Source organism: Rhineura floridana, chromosome 8, assembly GCF_030035675.1.
Source record: "Rhineura floridana isolate rRhiFlo1 chromosome 8, rRhiFlo1.hap2, whole genome shotgun sequence".
Taxonomy (NCBI): Eukaryota; Metazoa; Chordata; class Lepidosauria; order Squamata; family Rhineuridae; genus Rhineura; species Rhineura floridana.
This window is the reverse complement of record NC_084487.1, coordinates 42,080,692-42,101,614: the sequence shown is the minus strand read 5'-3', so window position 1 is coordinate 42,101,614 and position 20,923 is coordinate 42,080,692. Positions and strand designations below refer to the sequence as shown.

The window sequence follows — 20,923 nt, the reverse complement described above, 5'->3', positions numbered from 1 at the left end:
ATTTGTGAGAATTATTTTAATGTTTTTTAATTATGTATTATGTCTATTTATTTATTTTGTAAACTGCCCTGTTACTGTTTTTAGTGAAGGGCAGTATAGAAATATAAATAAATAAATAAATAAATAAATAAATAAATAGCATTAACACAGCACTTTCAAATCATTTCTCATCCATTATCTTATTGTAACCTTTACAACACCCCTGTATTATCCTCCTATGACAAAGGGAATGAGACTGAGAGAAAGTGGCTTGCCTAAGACAACCTTGTGAAGTTATGACAAAGCTATAATTCAAGCCAGGAATTTCCTAATGTGTAGCTCAGTTTATCACTGTGATGTCCAAAGTTATTTTAAGGACCAAACAAGAGGAAACAATGGAGATTCACAATCAGATCACCTGTCTCTTTACATTTTTGAAAGAAAGGGGGGGGAAGGTGCTGAGGATTCATGTTCAGATCAGGATTGTAGTGATAGGGAAGGAGATCAACCCTTTCCCCAGTGCCATTTTCTAATAATGCCCTTCAAACTGCTATTTGCCTTGTTGAGGAAAACTAACCCTAACCCTTCCACAGCATCCTGATTCTGATCTGAATGAGCCTTCAACATCTATTTGTTATATACATTTTAAAGGGACAGGAGATCCAATCATAACTGTCCATTGTCCCCTCTAGTCTGGTCCTGATGTTAATTTTGAGGATTGACTGCTGCAATGGGATCCATGTGGGACTAGCCTTGAAGATTGTTCAGAGGCGTCAGCTAATACAGTCCATTGTAATCATATCGGGACTGAACTGTGTGCACATTCATCTTGATTCATGATTTTGTTGCTTAGATATATTAAAACACATGACAAACAAAATCTATGAAATTCACCTACTATGTTTGTACCCTTCTTTAGAACAGGTGGTAACCTCTCTCAGAATGGGATGTCAGCAAGAGAGTGTCAGTGAAGGGATGTCAGCAAGAAGTGCAACCCAGCTGATGATAAACCTCTCACTAACATGACTCTTTCTTAGGTGAATACCATCAAAATGCAGGAGAAGGGTTTTAAGATGGTGGTGGTGGTTGGGAACTCACTGGGCTTGTGTAGTAGCAGTTATTGTTGCTAAATTCAGAGGTGGCTCATGGTCTGTAGGCCTGATCTAGCCCACCAAACCATAGGAAGTGGCCCACCACCCTCCAAAGCATTAAAGTACTCCCTCTTAAGGAGGAAGTGGTAACAGCTGCTGTCTTGCATTTTTTGCCCAGAATAAGGCAAAGGCAGTGGTGCCAGATAGCACCCTGCTATTACTTTGTGGTTATATCTGGCAGCTATCATCTCTTTCTCTGTCTTTCTGTCTCTCTGCAAGAGCTTTTAATACTTGTACTGCTTTTTTTAAAAAATAATGGCAAGGTAAGGGCCCTTCCAATGTTTTGACAATTCTTTTCCTCACCACCCATGCAAAAATGGCTTTTTTTGTTTCACCACCTTTGAATAGAAGTAATGAGAATAGGAAGGGCCGTTTTTGACACAGCCTTTACAATTGTATTTATTTATTTATTTTATTAGATTTTTATACTGCCCGACTAGCATTAGCTCTCTGGGCGGTGTACAACAAAATATAAGAATACAAAAACATCTCAAAATCTCATAATAAAATACAGCATAAACATATGTAAAAACAAGAAATCAGAAACAATTACAACAAAATTTTAAACTAAAACAAGTTACATATTAAAACGCCATAGCAAAGAGGAAGGTCTTAACCTGGCGCTGAAAGGACAACAATGTCGGCGCCATACGCACCTCTTCGGGGAGACTGTTCCACAATTCGGGGGAGTATCCGAATCTGCAACATATTCTGAAGCAAAAGAAGGAGTTGTCACAACATGAGCATCCTGTGTCCCCGTTTTTTATACAAAGGAGGTGGGGCAAAATAGCTACGCGTGTGCAACAGAAAATGCATAAGAAGTTTAATGCCCCCAAACACTCTTAGGATCAATATTATAAGTAAAGCCCTTAAAGCCAAGCTGCGCTGCATCTTTTGCCTTGACGGTATTTTTCTGCAGTCATACATATCATTTATGCCTTTACATTCAAGCACTTCAGTCCAAACTGATATAAAAGCAAGTGACAAAGAAATATATGTGATTTCCTCTGTTTCATATGATTGTGACTTTACATAATAATCCTCCTAAGCCATCCGCTTGGGTGTTTCATCACTGCTGGGAATTCATACTTCCAAGGCTGAACATCTCATCCTTCCTCCTAAGCCTCTTTCCTCTGCTCTCTGTCTCCATGGATGTGACCATAATCCACTCTATTCATCAAGCACAAAGTCCTGGCTATTCCTTTGATTCTTCCTCTCCTTTGCTTTCTGTATGAAGTCCATCACATTGTTTGGTGCCATGCACATTGCTGGTGCAGTATAAATAGCAATACTGCCCCTCTAATTGGAGATAATCATTGCTTTCCTTCCCTACTAAGTATAGAGTGTCATGATTCATTATTTAATGGGTAACTGTAAAGGCTTTTTGTAGTTCATACAGGAGCCTCACTATGAAAATTATTTGTCATATTACACTGTGATGGCAAATTCTTTTAATGCCTTCTTTCCTGGAGGAATTTGTCCTGCATTAACTCTCCTTATTTTCTTTGATATGTTAAAAATCAGAAAAAGATATATCTTCTTCTTTTAATTACTAACTAGGTCTCGAAATAATTTCTAACCATGTACAGTAGCTGCAGATTGAGGCTGCTTCTCAAGAATGCTTCTTTAGGCACATCCGGAACCAAGCCAGGATTTCTGTAGAGGAAAAGCAGCCTGGGCTAAGCTTAGGCAAGTCATTATGGCTAACATGGAGCTCCTGCCAAAAGCAGCTCTGTGTTTTTGCCTCCACCACAGTCCTTAGGAAATATCGAGAAATGTGAAATGCACAATGTGCTGCCGTTTCTTGCCCATTTGCCCATTCCCACACTTTACCTCATCACCTGCCACTCGCAAGGGTAGGAAAGCTTTCAGCCTGATGACATGGCTTCATGTATTTTGTACAGGACCAAGTCCAATGTTTTCTAGCAATTTTTCCCCTTAGTTCTTGGACAGTAGGGTGGGGATATAGGTGGGCCCAAAATCCCCATCAAATTTCTGGGTCAGGTGGACAAGATCCACAGGCAGTTGCTGCTGCCTGAATGCCTCTCCTGGTGGTTTGTGGTTGCTATTTATTTTATCCAAAGGAGCAGCATGATGTGATGATGCAGTGTTGCTCTGACAAGGGCTTCTGCGAGTGGGGATGGAGGCTATTTTTGTTGCTCCTGGATATTTAGCGGAGCAATAGAGGGGGCCACCAGGAGGAGTTCTAGTGGGAGATGCTGAGTTTCACCCCAATCCTGAATTTATCCCAATCCAGAAAACGCTGCTGAAATGGTCTCCCCCATTTTGCTATCTACATACAGGGAGGTGACATCTATATGGTCCGCATTTTGACTGAACTCTGCATCAGAGGTGGGGAATTGCACCCCAACCCCTGTAGGCCAAGGTTGATTGGTGGGTGGACCTGTCACTTGATACTACAATGATCTGCACAGCAGTTTGCAAACCCCGAGGGATCAGCTTATCATCATTGCTACTTGTAAAACCCGTACACAGTGTTTTGCAGGCCCCAACAATCAGCTAATAACCAGTACTTGCAAAGCCCCCTAGGTAATGCTTTGCAAGCCCTGACTATCAGCCAATTATTGGGATTCCAGGCACAACGGAAACCAAAGAGACTGGGCAAGAACAGCACACACTTACCTTGCCTCAGCATGAATTTCTTAACTCTTCCTTAACTTCTCTAAAGGATCATTCATGTAGAAGACACCTTCCACCTGCAGACAAAAGAATGGGGAAAAGGGGGCGAAATGCACCATTCTTAAATAAGCACAGTGACAGCACTTTCCAAGCCCCAAGGATCAGCTGACTGTCAGCGCTTGCAAAGCCCCATGCACAGGCCTTTGCAGCCATCTGCAAACTCCTTTTTAGCCAAGGCCTAGATGCCAGGCGTAACGCAGGTGGATATTGTATTTTAATCTTGTTTTGTACACCGCCCAGAGAGCTATTAGCTATGGGCGGTTTAGAAATGAAATAAATAATAATAATAATAATAATATGGCTTGGCTAAAATAGTCTCATGGGCCAAATGGGAAGAGCTGGTGGCCTTATATGGTCCAGAGGATGGAGATCTCTTACCGCTGCCCTAGATCATATTGACTGGTGATGGAAGAAGAGGAATAATAGGATTGCTGCTTCTGGTGACAGCCACACATGTGCCATGAGATTTGGTTCTGACCGTAAGGTAGCCAGATGCAAAGGACGGCAGAGGATCTGGTTATTCCTTCTCCTGCAAGGGTGTGACTAGAATGTTCTTGCATTCTTTTGGGTTGTATTCACTGGGTAGAAAAAATTGTACCCAACAATTAAAGGTGTACGGGTCCCATCTACTTTTATGTTGGGTCAGTTAAGGATGTGAATAATTCACGACTGATTTCCTCAAGAGGAGAAAATAGCACAATATGTTTTTGAGAGAGCATTTTCCTGAGAATCTCAGCATCTCAACATTTAGAAAGCAAATCTTTAGCTATACTTAAAAAAAAAGAGGTTCTGAAAATATGTAGGCAGCATCTGCCACAATCTTCAAAGTCGGGTGCTTCATAAAAGTTTTGGCATTCAGGGAGAGGTGGGGACTTCAGTGCCATGCAAAGCTTTTTGCCTCCCTCCATGGCTAGCAGAATAAAATATAGAAAATAAGCAAATGTATGCAAAATTGCTTACTTTGCATAATTTATACAGGTTGCAGAAATAAGCAATTTTTGCACAGAATTTGAATTAATGGTGTAGAATGCTGAGGTCACACAGCCCTGCTAGACTGAGCAGACCTTACATTAGGTGCTTCCACATTAAGTGTTGACTCTGGAATGTCACTCTCTTCATTCACACACTTTTTATGGGGCATCTTCTATATAATGTTATTATCATAACATTTTTCTCCTGTTGTTTCTCCTTGCTTCTTCCATTTCATCTGGGTGCTCATTAAATCCAATTTTCTAAAAGAAGTGAAAAGCAACACAACATAGATCACCATAGCATTACCCTTCTGGCTTTTCTCCGAGGTGTGACTTTGACATCTGGAGTGATATTTAGGATATTTATTCACTCCTATAATTGGGCACATTTTACCATTTTCTTTCTGATTATTGCCATTGTAAGGTTGGATTTTGTTTATCAGTTATCATAACTGTGCTATAGTTGGCGTTTATCTTTTTTGAAATAAAAAACTATTAATACTATAGCACTTAGCTGTAATTTGTCTAATTACAGCTAAAGCATAAGTACACAAAATAAACATTTCTTTTTTTAAAAAAAAAGAATGAATAAATAGAAGCAGGAAGCCATTGCATGAAATGATTAACTAAAGAGCCAATTCCACCAATTTTGGGAGAAGCAGGATCTTCATGGCATCATACCAAAAGGGAGGCCTTCCTGACTGAAGGAGGGATGCTTGAGGAACTCAGCTTTTGCCAACTCTAATATGAACTGACCTCATCCACACCTCCCAGACAAATGTACAGACTGCAACATAGCTAGTAATTTCACACTTCTGTGAATGTTGCAAGTCGTTTTTGGCTCAATAAAATGTATCAATATGCGTTTAGGAGTGCATATTTTGAGACTAAAATGTTTAGGAGTGTGTATTTTAAGAGGAAATACATTCAAAAGTATTGATATTTAAATGAGATTTTTAAAAAAAAATAAAAAAAGATTAATGGGGAAATGAGGCAGAATGCATGACAGAACACACATGAAAGTGACAGTGACTGAAAACAGTCTGATCTGCCTATCCTGAGATTGAAGGCTACCAGTTCAATGTAGACTTCTGTGGATGTAGGTACTACTGAACAGAATGGGACATAATCCTGAATAAATACCAGGATCTTGGTAGAAGGTTGCTAGTCCCACCTCAGGAATGTTTTTGCCTTTGCTATGGGGATGGATTATCAATACCTCGGCACAGTCATTAACCAAAATGGAGACAATAGTCAAGAAATCAGAAGAAGGCTAGGACTGGGGAGGGCAGCTATGAGAGAACTAGAAAAGGTCCTCAAATGCAAAGATGTATCACTGAACACTAAAGTCAGGATCATTCAGACCATGGTATTCCCAAACTCTATGTATGGACGTGAAAGGTGGACAGTGAAAAAAGGGGATAAGAGAAAAATCAACTCATTTGAAATGTGGTGTTGGAAGAGAGCTTTGCGCATACCATGGACTGCGAAGAAGACCAATAATTGGTGTTAGAACAAATTAAACCAGAACTACCATTAGAAGCTAAAATGATGAAACTGAGGTTATCATACTTTGGACACATAATGAGAAGACATGATTCACTGGAAAAGACAATAATGCTGGGAAAAACAGAAGCGAGTAGAAAAAGAGGAAGGCCAAACAAGAGATGGATTGATTCCATAAAGGAAGCTGCAGACCTGAACTTACAAGATCTGAACCAGGTGGATCATGACAGATGCTCTTGGAGGTTGCTGATTCATAGGGTTGCCAGAAGTTGTAATCGACTTGGAGGCACATAACAACAATGGGGATGGAACATTATGAGATTGCTGTGTTGGGTACAGCGTGGGACCACATGCTCAATTTCTATTTCCAGCTCTTTGCACAAGGCAACAATTCAGCAATGCTAAAGAGCTTGGTCCATAGCTTAGTGCTAGGGCATTTGCCTTGCATGCAGAGACCCAGGCTCAGTCCCCAGCATCTCCAGGTAGGGCTGGGAGAGATGCCTACCTGAAACCCCAAACAGCTGTGGTGCTGGCAGTCAGCATTGTCAAAACTGAGCTAGATGACCAATGGACTGACTTGGTATAAGATAGCTTCCTATGTTCCTCTAGTCCTGAAGCACCACTAAATCACAGAAGCATTTCTTCTCTGCTTGCTCATCTCTGTAGGCCTATATCTGGGTGCATTTTCCACCTCCTCCACTCCTTTTTACTCTATTCATACCAAGCTGTCAAAACAAAACAAAACAAAATGTTAATTGTCTTTTCCTTTCATTTCTCTTGTCAAAACCATCTGACAGTAAAGAGCAGCTCAGTGTCTCTTGCACTGTGCATCACTCACCTTAGGTTTGTTTTCTTCCCACTTCCTTCCCTGCCTCTTGCTTCGATGCAGCATGTGCTTATTCAGTTCAGAGGGAACACTTTATATCTTGTAGTAGAGATTTCTGAATAGGGCAATGTTTATGCATCATCTGTGTGCTGGGTGCTACTGTGCGTTTTGATGCAGGAGCAAGGCTGCATTGATGCTCCCACCCTTTATTTATTTACAAGATTTATAAACTGCTTAATCAAAGAACTCTGCAGGTGGTGTACAAATAAAATTGTAGCACAGCTAAACTCCACAAGCCAATTAAAAACAAATGTGCATAAACCCACCATCATTAAAAACAACAATAAAATCAAGGAAACTTTAAAAACAAATACAGCTAACTAGGCATGTCCTATAATCCCCCCAATTTGGATTTGGTGCTGTGTTTTCCATTAATTCTCTTATTCTCTATCATTGAGCTCCTATTGGGAGGAAGGGTGGGATATAAGTCAAATAATTAAATAAATAAATAAATTGTTGGTTGGATTTTTAAATAGTGATTCCCATGGCTATTTTGGAAAATTGTTGTTTTTTTAAAAAAAAAACTGCCTCTAAAATATCAATATTAAAAATGATATTTTTATTGATATTTCCTTTCATTTATCAATATTTCTTTTTAAAATATCGATAGTGATATATATATATATATTGTGAAGGGGAAAAACAGATTGGTAAAAGCAGTGACTATCAGGCACAGAACAGGTCCTTGAAAACTCAGACTAAAATCTGGAGCGGATTCCACTGCCCCACTGACATGGAACCACCATCTGCCTTTGCCTACACATGAGTAATGTGTAAATAGGGCCATGGACTCCAATAATATGGCAACTTGTTTCTCCATTGTCCGTGTTATAGTTGTAGACAGCTGTGGCTGCAAGATGATGGGCCTTCATCCTAATTTCTTCTGGTCCACATTGCAGACCAAGGAGCTCTAATGCTGGGTTAGTATGGGTGGCAGAGATGCTATGGAAGAATATTGTGCTAATAACAATAGTAGTAGTGGTAGTGGTAGTTGTTAATCATTTAAAAACAGTAGAACATGGTCCAGTTTTTAACATGCATCCTGTTTAGTGCTGCAGTACAAAAGACAGCTGTGCTGGATGTTCCTGGGGGGATATGTCTTATGTGAGCCCCCCCCGAAGTATTTCGTTGCAAATTTAGCTCGGAAGGCTAGTTGTGATGGCCAAGTTATTAGGAGAGATGCACAGGGAGACAAGGAATTAACTAAAGAAGTTGTGAGATTCCAGATGAGCGAGTGGGAGAGAGGAGTTCATGGCAGAGGGAAAAAGGTCCACTGAAAAATGGGACAAGTTGTAGATGGTGTCAGTTCAGGTTAGATGTCAGATTTGAGCACTGATACTATAGAACAGTGGCTTCCAAACATTTCCCCCCATGGATCATTTGCAAATTGTTGACAGCCTTGGTGGACAAGTTAGCAATTCTTCTGCCTTTTGTAGTAATTGTAATTTCATAGAATTCAAACTGTAATACAATAAAATAAAATATAAGAAATAAGTGATAAAAATACAATTAAAAATCAATATGGAAAAGGGAAAAATCGCTATGAATATTCAATGCGATGGATGTGCCATCTCCCATCTTCAACCACAAATCCACAGACACGCCATGGAACACTTTAATGCAGCGTACAGACCACAGTTTGGGAACCCCTGCTATGGATGGTTCCAAGCTATAAAACGTATGGGACTGCCTAATGCCAAGGCAGGTAATTGGTTTATCTAGTTTACTACTGTCTATCTGCACTGACTGGCAGTGGCTCTTTAGGATTTCAGACAAGGGTCTTTCACAGCCTTAGCTGGAGACTGAACTTGGGATGTTTGGCATGCAAAGTTTGTGCTCCACTGAGCTACGGCCCTTCCCATAGTTGAAAAGCCAAGGTAACTATGAAGGATGCTTGAGCAATTCAGTCTTTGTGAATTTCTGTACAAAATGACCTGATTCATACTTCTCGATGCTAATGTACAGATCAGAATTTAGCTATTTGCTAGCTTTCTGTGCTTCTCCAAATATTGCAACATAGTTCTCAGCAGTTTAAATGTATCAAAGTGTGCATTTAAATACATACTCGGAGAGAAAATAACACTGAAATGAGTTTTTTAAAATAAAAATGCATTGAAATACTTATGTTGAGAGGTAAAAACCTGTGAAAGTGGCATGTATTCTAACTGACAGATTTGCCCATTTTTATAGGTGGGTAAGTGTCAAACAACACATTATACAAGAACTCTGTGATTCAATCTCTTATTTTTCACTGAAATGTAGCTGCAGTGGGCTACCAATTTGTTTACTGTAGTGGTAGTGGGGAAGCGTGTTTAACCCTTTACTCCATGCCATTTACGCCCTCAACCAGCTGCTGTTAGCCCACAAGGAGGGTAAACTCTATTTGTATTTCCCGCCCCCTCCCATCTAGCCGAACAGAAGCTTGTGAGGTGGGGCATGAAATGTCATGGAGAAAATGATTAAGCACCCCCCCATCTTCACTGCTGCAAGCAAATGCCCATGCTCCTCCCCATCTGCATTACAGTTAAAAAGAAAGGGAAGGGATCTTCTCATGGATCCGCTGCATGACATGCAGTTTGGCTGTAAACATTTGCTCCCAGCTGGGCAGAGGTCATTTTTCTCTCTCTTGCTCATAACAATACCATTACCCTGTGAAGTAGATCCATATTTCCAGATTGTTCCTTTGGCACTTGAGTTTCTTCTGTTCTACTTACTTTTTTTTCATGAAACATATAAAACACTGTGGCATGCCCTCGTCATGGAGATCTGCCAGTCCCCCTTTTCTGTTTGTTTTTAGACATCTGTTCAAGTTTTTCAGCATGCTTTTCATGTGTGATTTTAGAGACTCCTAAACTGCTGGATTCTACTTTTAACTTGGCTGCTATTTTCAGATGCCTGTTTTTGTTTTTGTTGCAAATTATTTTGTATTGTTTATTCATTCTACTATTTTTATTGGGTTGTATCCAGTAGTGCCTTTGCACGAGGGCAAAGCATGCTTGCTTGTGCAAGGTAGGCCACCTTATTTTTGCCAGAAAGAGATAAAAGGAGGTGCCCCATCTACTTTTGGCTTCAAGCCTGCCCACAGTTAGTATGTGGCCCCATCACATTACCCCCACAGGAATGCATCTTTCAAGGTTGCTCCCTCTCCAGTTTAGTGCTGCACAAGTCAGTTTGGACAAGCTTCAGGTTCACATGCACATCCCCTCTCCCTTCTCTGGCACTGCCAACAGGAGGAAATAAAAAGCATCCACTTTGGGGCTTGAACTACGTTTGTCATTACATTTGACAAAGACAAACTGTGGTTAGCTTAAACTATGGTTTATTAAAACAAGCCAAGATGAAACATGTGGTTTCTGACCCTGGTTTGTTCCATAAATCAAAACTAACCATTCTTCCTAGCAGGGCTGGCACCAGACTGCAGTGGGCCCTCAAAGGTGGAGACAGTAGTGTAAATAGGCCAGTCATGCCAGTGCATTAGTGCACTGTGTGTGCATTCCTGTCATCACTGATGCAGCCAGGGCTATTTAAGCCCCCAGAAGTGATAGTGCCATGTGGGAAGTAGTGAGGCCAGCCTATGACAGCAGCAAGGGGGTTTGCCTGGGAGAGTGTCTCCCACTCTGTGATCCACACCAGCTTCGGGTAGCAGAGTGCATGCTCCACAACCCAATGTCAGTGCAGATTGTGGAGCAGGAACTACACCCACCCATCCCCAGCAGCAGGGGCCCCTCTTAGCTGCAGGGGCTATCAGCCAGTGCCCAACCTGGCCACCTGTTGGCACTGAGCTTGCTTCCTAGTTTGGACATACAAACAAAAGTTAGTTCAAAACTGAAACCATGTACTTCAAATCTCCTTCTCTGGTGTGCACAGGAGGAGGAGGAGAGAGGAAGAGACTGGGAGTGCTTGAGCAGTCTCATATGTATAGTGCTAAACTATGTTTTGGCATTCTGTCAAAATCAGGCCATTACTGATAATGGGGAGAGAGAGGGAGCTTGTGGTGTGCCTAGTGTGCAACGGAAAAGGAAGCTGGACATGGATGGAATGGATCTTTCTAGCATTTTTAATTTTTTGGTCTTGCAGGATCTCATTTGTTTGTCTTTTTTATGTATTTTTTTTCTGACAGAATCCAGTGTGAAAGACATAATAGTCCTGAAATCCACATTGGGTAGGCTGTTTATTTCTCCCTTATTTTTATGTTTGTTGCACTGAAGTGTGTGTGTGTGTGTGTGTTTCATAGAAAACCAATAAATCAATGTGACATCAGAAACTGAGATTAAAACTATTCATTCAGATTCAGGTTTATATGTTATGTTCTTATACTGTATATTATCATTACACTTTGTATTGTGTACTGCTGTTTTATCTGGTTCTTGATAGCATCTTTGGGCCCATCTTTGATGGAGAAGAGTATCATCATAATCATTTTGTTATTGATCCTGTTTTTAATACCTCTAACGGCAGGGAAGGCCTGGAGTTTGCTGTGGGAATGCAATATATGCAAGACATACATTTTTCAAATGAGATGAAGAGCGTCTAATCATCTTAGAGACGATTCCTGTATACATTTATCACCTGTGTGTGTGGGTGTGGGTGGGTGGCTGCATTTGGAAGTTACACTACACCATGATTGAGCATAACATGAATTAGCCTATCCTCCTTCCAGGCTTGTGTGCTCCCACTCTCCTATCTTAATCTTGTACAGCCAAGAAGAGGAGTTCAGAAGCTTTTGTTTCCACTTTTAGTGAATCGCTGCTTCCCATGTTGTCCATGTTGTCCATGTTGGGAACCGTGTTTATGGGTAATTTAAACTAGCCTGCTTCAGAAATATTAATGTTAACAAATATTTTAACTCCAGATGACACAAAACCATGGTTAATTAAAAGCAAAAGCTTCTGAACTCTTCCTCCTCACAACATGGGAGGAGTAGGAGAGGGGAAGAGAGAGCACACAATCCCAGGAGGAGGCTAGGCTTGTTCATATCATGCTAAACTGTAGTTTAGCTGACATCCATATGGAGTCTGTGCCTGTGTATATTTGTTTGCTTATTGTTTGTGCTTATATCCTTGGGGTGGAAAATTGGATCTAGCCAGCAGGTGATTGACGGGTGGGTGGCTACCCACCATCATAATGACTTCAGGTGTCTGATACCTGTCAAAGTTCAAAGGCGGTCACTGTAACCTCTGATTGGTGGTTACAGCTACCTCCTTTGAAGACACACTTTCAGCACCAATCAGCTGATTAGCACTTGGAGTGCACTTTCACAGAGGCTTGATGTAAATGCCACTCAGCTGATCAGCAGTTACAGGGAGCCCCTTTGACATCTTTTAAAAAGGAGCATCAGCCTACACTATACATCCACTTGCAAAGGAACAATTAGGAGCTCCCTTTAAACTCCCATTTTTCCCCCTTTGTAGCCACATCCATGTCTGCCCCACACCTGGCATTACATGTAATATGAAATGTGAGGCAGATGGCCATAGTTTGAGGATCCACCCAAACATTCTTAAGTTCAAAGCTGTAAAAATGTAGTGTATGAAGCAGGTCAGAAATGAGCAGAAATAAAGAGCACTGTTCAGTCAAAGTAAAGCATGTTTTAAAAATCCCATTGATTTCCATGGGAGATTTCAGCATATGCTTTACTTTTTTTCCATTGAAATCTCCAGGACAAAAGGGCTTAACTTTGGGATGGACCCTGAGCACAGTTTGGGGATGAAGAGGATTGAGATGGCTAGCAACACTTTAATTAGCTGAGAGGAGAGTGGTGCAACTGAAGAACCAGACGTGGAATAAATTAAGATCGCATTAAAAGTACCTGGACTTAATACAGAACTTAAACCCCTACTGTTATATTTTGCAGTGGTCTCTCCTATGGATGAAGAGTTTTTTAAGATAACATAAGGCTGCAATCCTACACCCACTTTCCAGGGAGTAATTACCACTGAACTCAATGGGACTTACTTCTGAGTACACACATAGATGATTGCTCTGTAAAAAGCCTTTCCTTCAAGACACCTTTTCCCCCAATCTAGTGGGACTCTGCAGGTTTGTCTTGTTTTGCTTTTTACCTGCTCAGGTTGCTACAGATACAGCTACATCAGAGAAGATGCAGTGATCAAGCTGAAGGGCCCAGACTACCTCGCCTCCAGCTGTCTTTGGCATCTCCACGGCCCCAAGGGCCACATGATCAAGCTGCACCTAGAATGGACCCTCTCAGAATGCAGAGACCGATTGGCCATGTATGATGCAGCTGGACCACTGGAGAAGCGACTCATCACTTCGTAGGTAGCTTGGATGTCATATCAGCCTGAATGGCATGGGGAAGTGGAATCTCAGGGTCGGTTTGCACATCATGGTAAGCCATGGTTAATGGCTTACCGTGAACAAGCAGATAGCTCCAACTTTGCTCCTCCCGTAGTATAGCTATGAGCAACAAGCCATGATCCTCTTGGCTTAATGTTATGTTTTAACCAAGGGATTGTGGTTTGTTTTGCTCAAACAAGCCACAATTGTGTTAGATGTAATAGTAATCCAAGAGTTATAGCCTGTTATTATCATTTGTGCTAGGAGAATCTAACTAGAATACAGAACCCACTTTAAAAAAACAATCCCCTTAAAAAAACACCCTAGTTTCTAGCCCTCTTGATGACAGAGAGATGTTTGAAAAAGGGGTGAAGCTTCCCAGTTCAGCATGACTACATGTCCTTTCCCCATAGCCTTCATTTGGTTTTCCCCAACAATATTTTATTAATGTATTTATTTGGTACTTCATTTATATCCTGTTTTTTCCCACCATGGGGCTCAAGGTACTGTACGTATTGTTGCTAGGCAGTCATCCATCCAGGCAGGATACACCCATCACTTATTGCCCATCTCTTACCCATAACTTCCTCTGCTTTGCTAGTCTTCACAATATCAGTGATTATTTCAGCAACACACCTGGGTAATGGCCCCAAAAAGCTTCCTTTCATTGTCAGCTGATGGCTCCATGTCAATGAGGCAGTGGAATCCACTCCAAGTTTTAGTCCGAACTTTCAAGGAGCTGTCCAAGCACTCCTTGAAAGTTCAGGCAAAAACCCGGATGAATTCCGCTGCCCCACTGACATTGAGCTCTCAGCCGCCACTGCTTCCCTTCCTTCTTTTCACCTCCTTCTGTCTCATATTCCCATTTCAAAGCCCCATTCATCCTCCCTCTGCATCTTCCCACCTTGTCAATACACACCCCTCCTCCCTTTTCACTCTCTGCCCCAGACTGTACGGCTGCAGCCGCCAGGAACCCATGGCAGAAGTCCTGTCTTCAGGTCCCATCATGTCTGTGGTATGGAAGAAGGGGATGTACAGCTACTACGATCCTTTCATACTCTCGGCGCAGGCTGTGCCTGTTGAAGGTGAGCAAGGATCCCGACAGGTCTGCATAACAGAGAGAAAATTCAGAGAGCCCTTGTCAGACCGTTCGCCCCCTTGGCCAACTATCACCCATCACAGATATGTCTGTTTTACCACTTCAGCAGCCAACATCATTATCTGAGATGTACCATAATGGCTGCCTAATATACAGTACAGTAGGCCCCCGCTTTTCGGCGGCCTGCTTTTCGGGGTTCCGCTAATACGGCAGTTTCCAATTAGAGTAAGGCCCCACTCATACGACTCTTGTTCCACTTTTACAGCATTTTTCAGGTGTCGGGCGCCATTTTATTGACAGAGTTCCACTTTTAGGCAAACTCTATATTAGGCTGCATTAACAGAAGTATAGTTTCCAATCATGTGAAGTATTAGTTCCCCTCCATTCAGCACTGGTTAGGCCTCATCTTGAATACTGCGTCCAGTCTGGTCTCCACACTTCAAGAAGGATGCCGACAAACTGGAACAGGTTCAGAGGAGGGCAACAAGGATGATCAGGGGACTGGAAACAAAGCCCTATGAGGAGAGACTGAAAGAACTGGGCATGTTTAGCCTGGAGAAGAGAAGACTGAGGGGAGATACGATAGCACTCTTCAAGTACATGAAAGGTTGTCACATAGAGGAGGGCCGGGATCTCTTCTCAATCGTCCCAGAGTGCAGGACACGGAATAATGGGCTCAAGTTGCAGGAAGCCAGATTTCAACTGGACATCAGGATAAACTTCCTAACTGTTAGAGCCATACGACAATGGAACCAATTACCTAGAGAGGTAGTGGGCTCTCCGACACTGGTGGCATTCAAGAGGCAGCTGGAAAGCTATCTGTCGGGAATGCTTTGATTTGGATTCCTGCATTGAGCAGGGGGTGGACTCAATGGCCTTATAGGCCCCTTCTAACTCTACTATTCTATGATTCTGTGAACCTTTATATAAACAGAAATAAGACAAATTGCTACCTTATATTAAGGCTACTATTCGGGAGGGAAGATTGTGCAGTAATAATCCATGTTAGCCTCTGGGTGTCACATCTACCTCACTCTAACATAGATGGGCCTTGGGCAGGCATAGCCCAGTGGTAGAGCACCTGCTTTGCATGCAAAAGGCTCCAGGTTCAATCCCTGGCATCTCCAGTTGAAATGGGGCCGGGGGGGGGATTCTTGAAGAACTGCTGCTGTTGCCAGTCAGAGTGGACAATATTGGGCTGGACAGACCAGTGACATAAGGCAGCCTTGTGTGTTCACATCATCACATTCACAACAGGGATTCTCTCTCAAAATTGGCATTATGCTACCTAACCAGGAATATCTTGAACCAGATGTTGTTAGATTCCAATTCCCTTCAGCCCCAGACATCATGGCTAAAGATCAGGGATGATGGGAATTGTAGTCCAGCAATCTTTGGAGGGCCAACTTCCTACCCTGTTAAACAAAGGAAAATAAGTGGATTGCGGGCCCTATCCTTCTGGTTTACAAGGAAGTAAAATGCCTCAATTGTGTGAGCAGGCATGGCACGCATGCATGTGTGCATGTGCACACACAGGCACACACACACTGACTATACGGAGGGACAGTGCAACCAAAGCAGCTCTCTTATCCCAGTCTAGTTTAACAGCAGCCCTGTGAGCAGCCCCTCACTTTGAATCAGAAGCAGTGCAGCCGGGTGGCTCCAGTGTCAGTGGAGCAGCAAGGTAGACCACTCTTTGAAAGTTTGGACTTAAACCTGGAGCAGATTCGCTGCTCCACTGACACCGGAGCCACCAGTCTCCACTGGTCTGAAGAATGAACACAAGCAACTGTGTGTGTGTGTGCGTGTGTCAGCTGGTGTCGGAATATTTCTGTCTTTTTAGCCTGCCAGATGAATCTGACACTGCAGGGAAGCCAAGAGGTGCAAGGGAACATCAAGACACCTTACTACCCCAGTTACTACGCACCCAATACTCAGTGCACTTGGCACATGATGGTGAGCTCTTCTCGTCCTTTCCTAGATGAAACCGAACTATGTGTGTACTTCTGCACCTAAGCAATAAATTAAATTCTGGACCAAAATAGCCCAATTGCATTATGCACTTATTTTTAATTTTTACGATGACATTCCTACCCTGCCCTTTTCTCCAAGCAGGTCAGGGAGGAGTGTGCATGGTTCTCTTCCCCCTAAGCTTATATAAACTCCCCCCTCCGTTCTGTTCCCTCGCCCTCATATGCTGTTGCTCTCATTTCTGTGTTTGAGGCCCATAGGCAAAGCCCCTTGACCTAACACGATGCAGACATGCTACGTAACATTTGGGATGAGGAAGGTGTGGCCTTCCAGATGTTGCTGGACTCCATCAGCTCCATGGCCAATGTTCAGGGAAGATGGGAGCTGTAGTCCAGCAACACTGAGAGGGCCACAGGTCCTTCACCCCTGTTCAACATGGGCAACAACATTTCCATCTTTGCAGGTCCCATCTCTGGAATATGGTGTTGTCCTTTGGTTTGATGCTTACACTCTCAGAAGACAAACCTATGACCTCCCATGTACACAAGGACAATGGACCATCCAGAACAGAAGGTAAGGAGATCCCACCACTTTGGTATGACTATTTAGCCACCCTGGGCTCCTTTTCAGAGGAAAGGTGGGATAGAAATTAAATAACAAATAAATAAATATGTCCCTTTCTTCACAGACACTCCAGCTCATTTCTTAGTGGGTTGGAATGATCTCCAAGGCTTCTGTTTTTGTTTTCCCTGCAACCCATCTCTCAAGAAGGCAGCTGTTGGGAAACATCCTCTCCATCTGCTTCTAATGTGCCGTATCTTCTGTACTTTCACTTCTTCTGTCTCTGTACTTGTAACACCTGCTTGACAGGCAGAAATTCAAGAGGTGCAGTTTTCCCTCTTTCATTACATCTCCATATCAAGAAAAAAACTCACTTGTTAAATGTCTTGCATAACACTGCTTCATCCAGACTTGGGGTGTGTGTGTCACACTAACTGTTTTGGGGGTATACTTTCTACCTCAGTGCAATTTCCAGTGTATGGTGGGGTGATATTTTGACTCCAGATACTATTTGTGTCTGTATGTCAGAAGAGGTGTGCTTCACCATACCCAAACATACAGAGCCAGAAAACCCTTATTCAGAGGAGATAGGATGTTTCTGTGCATTTGACTCCAGTGCACTTTGTTGACCTGTCCCTGACCATTTTTCTATGAAAGAAAAAAGATGGGGTGTTTTTACTACCTCAATCTGCTAACATTGGCTGGAGTAGTAAATACTGGGGCATTTTATGCTCCATGTGGTTTTTTGTTTCCAGAAGGAAAGTGGTAAGTGGTAGCTGGCTGAAATTTGGGAAAGTTGTCAAAGTGGCAATTTGTGACAATGTCCTAGAAAGACTGCCTTGTAGGTCTGCTTATCTGTAAACTGTACAATGAAAAGTATGCTGGGTGTATGGTTTTGTCCCAAGTCTGGATGAAGGGTGAACCTCTGGTCACTTCCTCACAAAGCATATATTGAGCAATCGTCATGATTTGTTTTCACAGAATTTGTGTGGAGGGTATATGCCTTTCCTGACGTTACTAATTTCAACTTTCCACTGTCGTTTCCCATCACTTTTCTTACTGCAAAAAAGCCGGGTTGGAAGGGGGGGGAGAAGATTTGTTTTGCAAGACAGTGCTATTTAGCATTTGCTATTTATCACAGTGCATCCACTTTTGTGTAGTTGGTTATGAAGGTACCCTCTTAATGTGCAAACAGCACATACCAACATTTACCCAAAATGTATGGGATCTGTGCAAAACTGCAATAGCCTGGAAATGCCCTTTGTCAGAAGAAAAGGTAGCATTCCTAATTTACTTGCAATCATACCTGGAAAAAGGAGATGCACCTACCCAAAGCATTTGGGGTTCCCTTGCTATGCTGCTTAAATTAACTTGAGGGCTGCTTCCATGTGGATCAATCCTAAAAGTGATCCAAACTCAAGTTTGGACTGACCAGCTCATAATTCATTCCTTCTATATTTTCAGATGCTCTTGGAGGTCACTGATTCATAGGGTCGCCATAAGTCGTAGTCGACTTGGAGGCACATAACAACAACAACAAATATTTTCAGAAGTATCATCACAGTGAATGTCAGGAGGGCAATCCTTCTTTCAGCAGTTCTGTTCCAAATCCACCTCCTGTTTTTAAACTGTCTAGGGCCAGCATCTTGCATCCTCGGGCAGCATACAAGGCTCCAGGGCGCACTCTTGATGCCAGTCCTCCACCCATAACCCATGCTTAGCGGCTGGGTCTTGGAGATACACAGCATTTTAATTACCCCAATACCTTGAAACATATGAATCTGCCTCATACAGACTCAGACCATTTGTCTATCTAGCTTGGTATTGACCTAAATACACTGACTGACAGCCGGTCACTAGAGTTTCATGCAGTGAGTTTTACCCAGCCCTACCTGGAGATGCCAGGGATTGAACATGGGACCTTCTGCATGCAAAGCAGATGTTCTACCACTAAGCTACGCCCCTTCCCTTTCCTATTGCCATAGAGCAATGCTTCATAGATTATCAAAATAGCAGGTAGCTCACAGTCTCCTACCTCAGCCTTAAATTTGACCTTTGAGGAACTCCCACTTCTCAAATGTCATAAAATCTTTTCTCCCATATTCCCATTTTAGTTGAAGGCAATACTTTGGACTTTGAGATATTCTGCCTGCTCTTCTTGTTTTGGTTTTCACCAGGTTGTGTGGCTTGCGGACGTTACAAGCCTATGCTGAAAGGATTCCTGTAGTGTCCAGTGCTGGAATCACCATCAGCTTCATGTCTCAGATCTCCCTAACCGGGCCTGGAGTGCAGGCTGCTTACAGCCTATATAATCAATCTGACCGTGAGTACAAAGCATGCAGTTCAGCAGCTCATTGCGGAGCTCTGTTACGGAGCTCTGTTACAGAGAAATCTGATCATGCTCTTTTGTTTGGAGCTTTGCTGTCTTGAGGGGTGTTCACACGGTACATTTAATGAGTGCACAATCTGTGTACCTGGGTGCACAAATAGTTGAGCTGTACGAATCAACAAGTGTACACTTTTGCAGAAATACTTGTACATGTGTAGAGACAGCTTGTGTCTGTCTTCAGTGTAATGTCAGAACAAGCCATTAATTAACATGTCAAGGGCCTATTGCTATGGCTGTGCCTGACAGTCTAATGTAGCCTTTCCCAACCAGAGTGCCTCCAGATGTTGTTGGACCACAACTCCCATCTTTCCTGACCATTGGCAATGCTGGCTGAGGCTGATGGGAGTTGTGGTCCGACAACATCTGGAGGCACACTGGTTGAAAAAGGCTGGTCCAATGAGTAACCAGGGACTCAGCAAAGAACACCAAGGGCAGAATTCAACTGATGCATCCCCTTCTCCTCCCCCTAAATCCATTCTAGGGGTTCCCACAATGCTCTGGAGCAGACTGGGGGACACAGAGCACATGTGGGGGGGAGGGAGGACATCCCATTGCACAAGCAGAAATCCTGGAACATTCACATACCACTACTTTGGATACAACCCCAATATTTCTGCTTCATGATCAGGATTGCAACTACCCTGTTCCACTCCCCCTCCTGCTACCCCCAGTTTTCCATCCTTCCCCCCAAGACAATCAGCATCCCATGTCCACCAGGCATGTTCAATCTTCATTGGGCTGTTTTTGGATCCCCCTCCCCCTTTTGTTTTGTTTTTATTTCTGCAAATATCTCTCAATCCAGCTGATACCTGCCCTGGGGCCCCTAAGTACCCCCCCATCTGACACTCTGGGCAGCACCTGCGGCTGGATCTAACCGCCATTTTAATTTCTCAAGATTCCCTCAATATCACATCATTCTAAAGCAGCCTTTCCCAACTAGTGGGCCACCAGGTGTTGCTGGACCACAACTCCCATCAGCCTCAGCCAGCATTGCCAATGGTCAGGAATGATGGGAATTGTGGTCCAACAACATCTGGTGGCCCACTAGTTGGGAAAGGCTGTTCTAAAGCATTGTGAGAAATTGAAATGGTGGTCACCAGGCACCTTGCACTGCTCAAAGCACTACTACTGCTTGACATCACTGACAAGCTAGCCCACCAGGGTCTAGCAACAGAGGGGGATCCACAAAACGGCTGTTGACCAGGGCTCCCTCAGGCCTGCAGCTGGCTCTGAAAACATAAACTAGTTTAATAGTTTTTCTTATTTAAGGGAAATCAAACCCTGTAGTGCACTGATGGGGAACCTCAAGTCCAAGGGGCCAAATGAAGCCCTCCAGGTCTCTCTATTGTTGGAAATGTGACTGTGCAACTCAACTTTGAAGCCTGGGAGGGGAGTGCATGCTACATGGAAGCA

At 42.9% G+C, this 20,923-nt stretch overlaps 1 protein-coding gene across 4 annotated transcripts in view; it reads left to right on the top strand.

The window, feature by feature from the left end:
• The window catches only part of TMPRSS6 (transmembrane serine protease 6), a 44,765-nt gene that overhangs the window by 11,059 nt on the left and 12,783 nt on the right, over positions 1-20,923 (top strand). For 3 of the 4 annotated variants that reach the window (XM_061639044.1, XM_061639043.1, XM_061639046.1), the window contains 6 exons: positions 11,314-11,355; positions 13,264-13,468; positions 14,439-14,575; positions 16,433-16,545; positions 17,024-17,133; positions 19,299-19,444. In XM_061639044.1, the coding sequence (XP_061495028.1) occupies positions 11,314-11,355; positions 13,264-13,468; positions 14,439-14,575; positions 16,433-16,545; positions 17,024-17,133; positions 19,299-19,444 (753 nt within the window). The remainder of the gene's footprint in view (positions 1-11,313; positions 11,356-13,263; positions 13,469-14,438; positions 14,576-16,432; positions 16,546-17,023; positions 17,134-19,298; positions 19,445-20,923) is intronic. The other variant, XM_061639045.1, reaches the window with a different exon arrangement.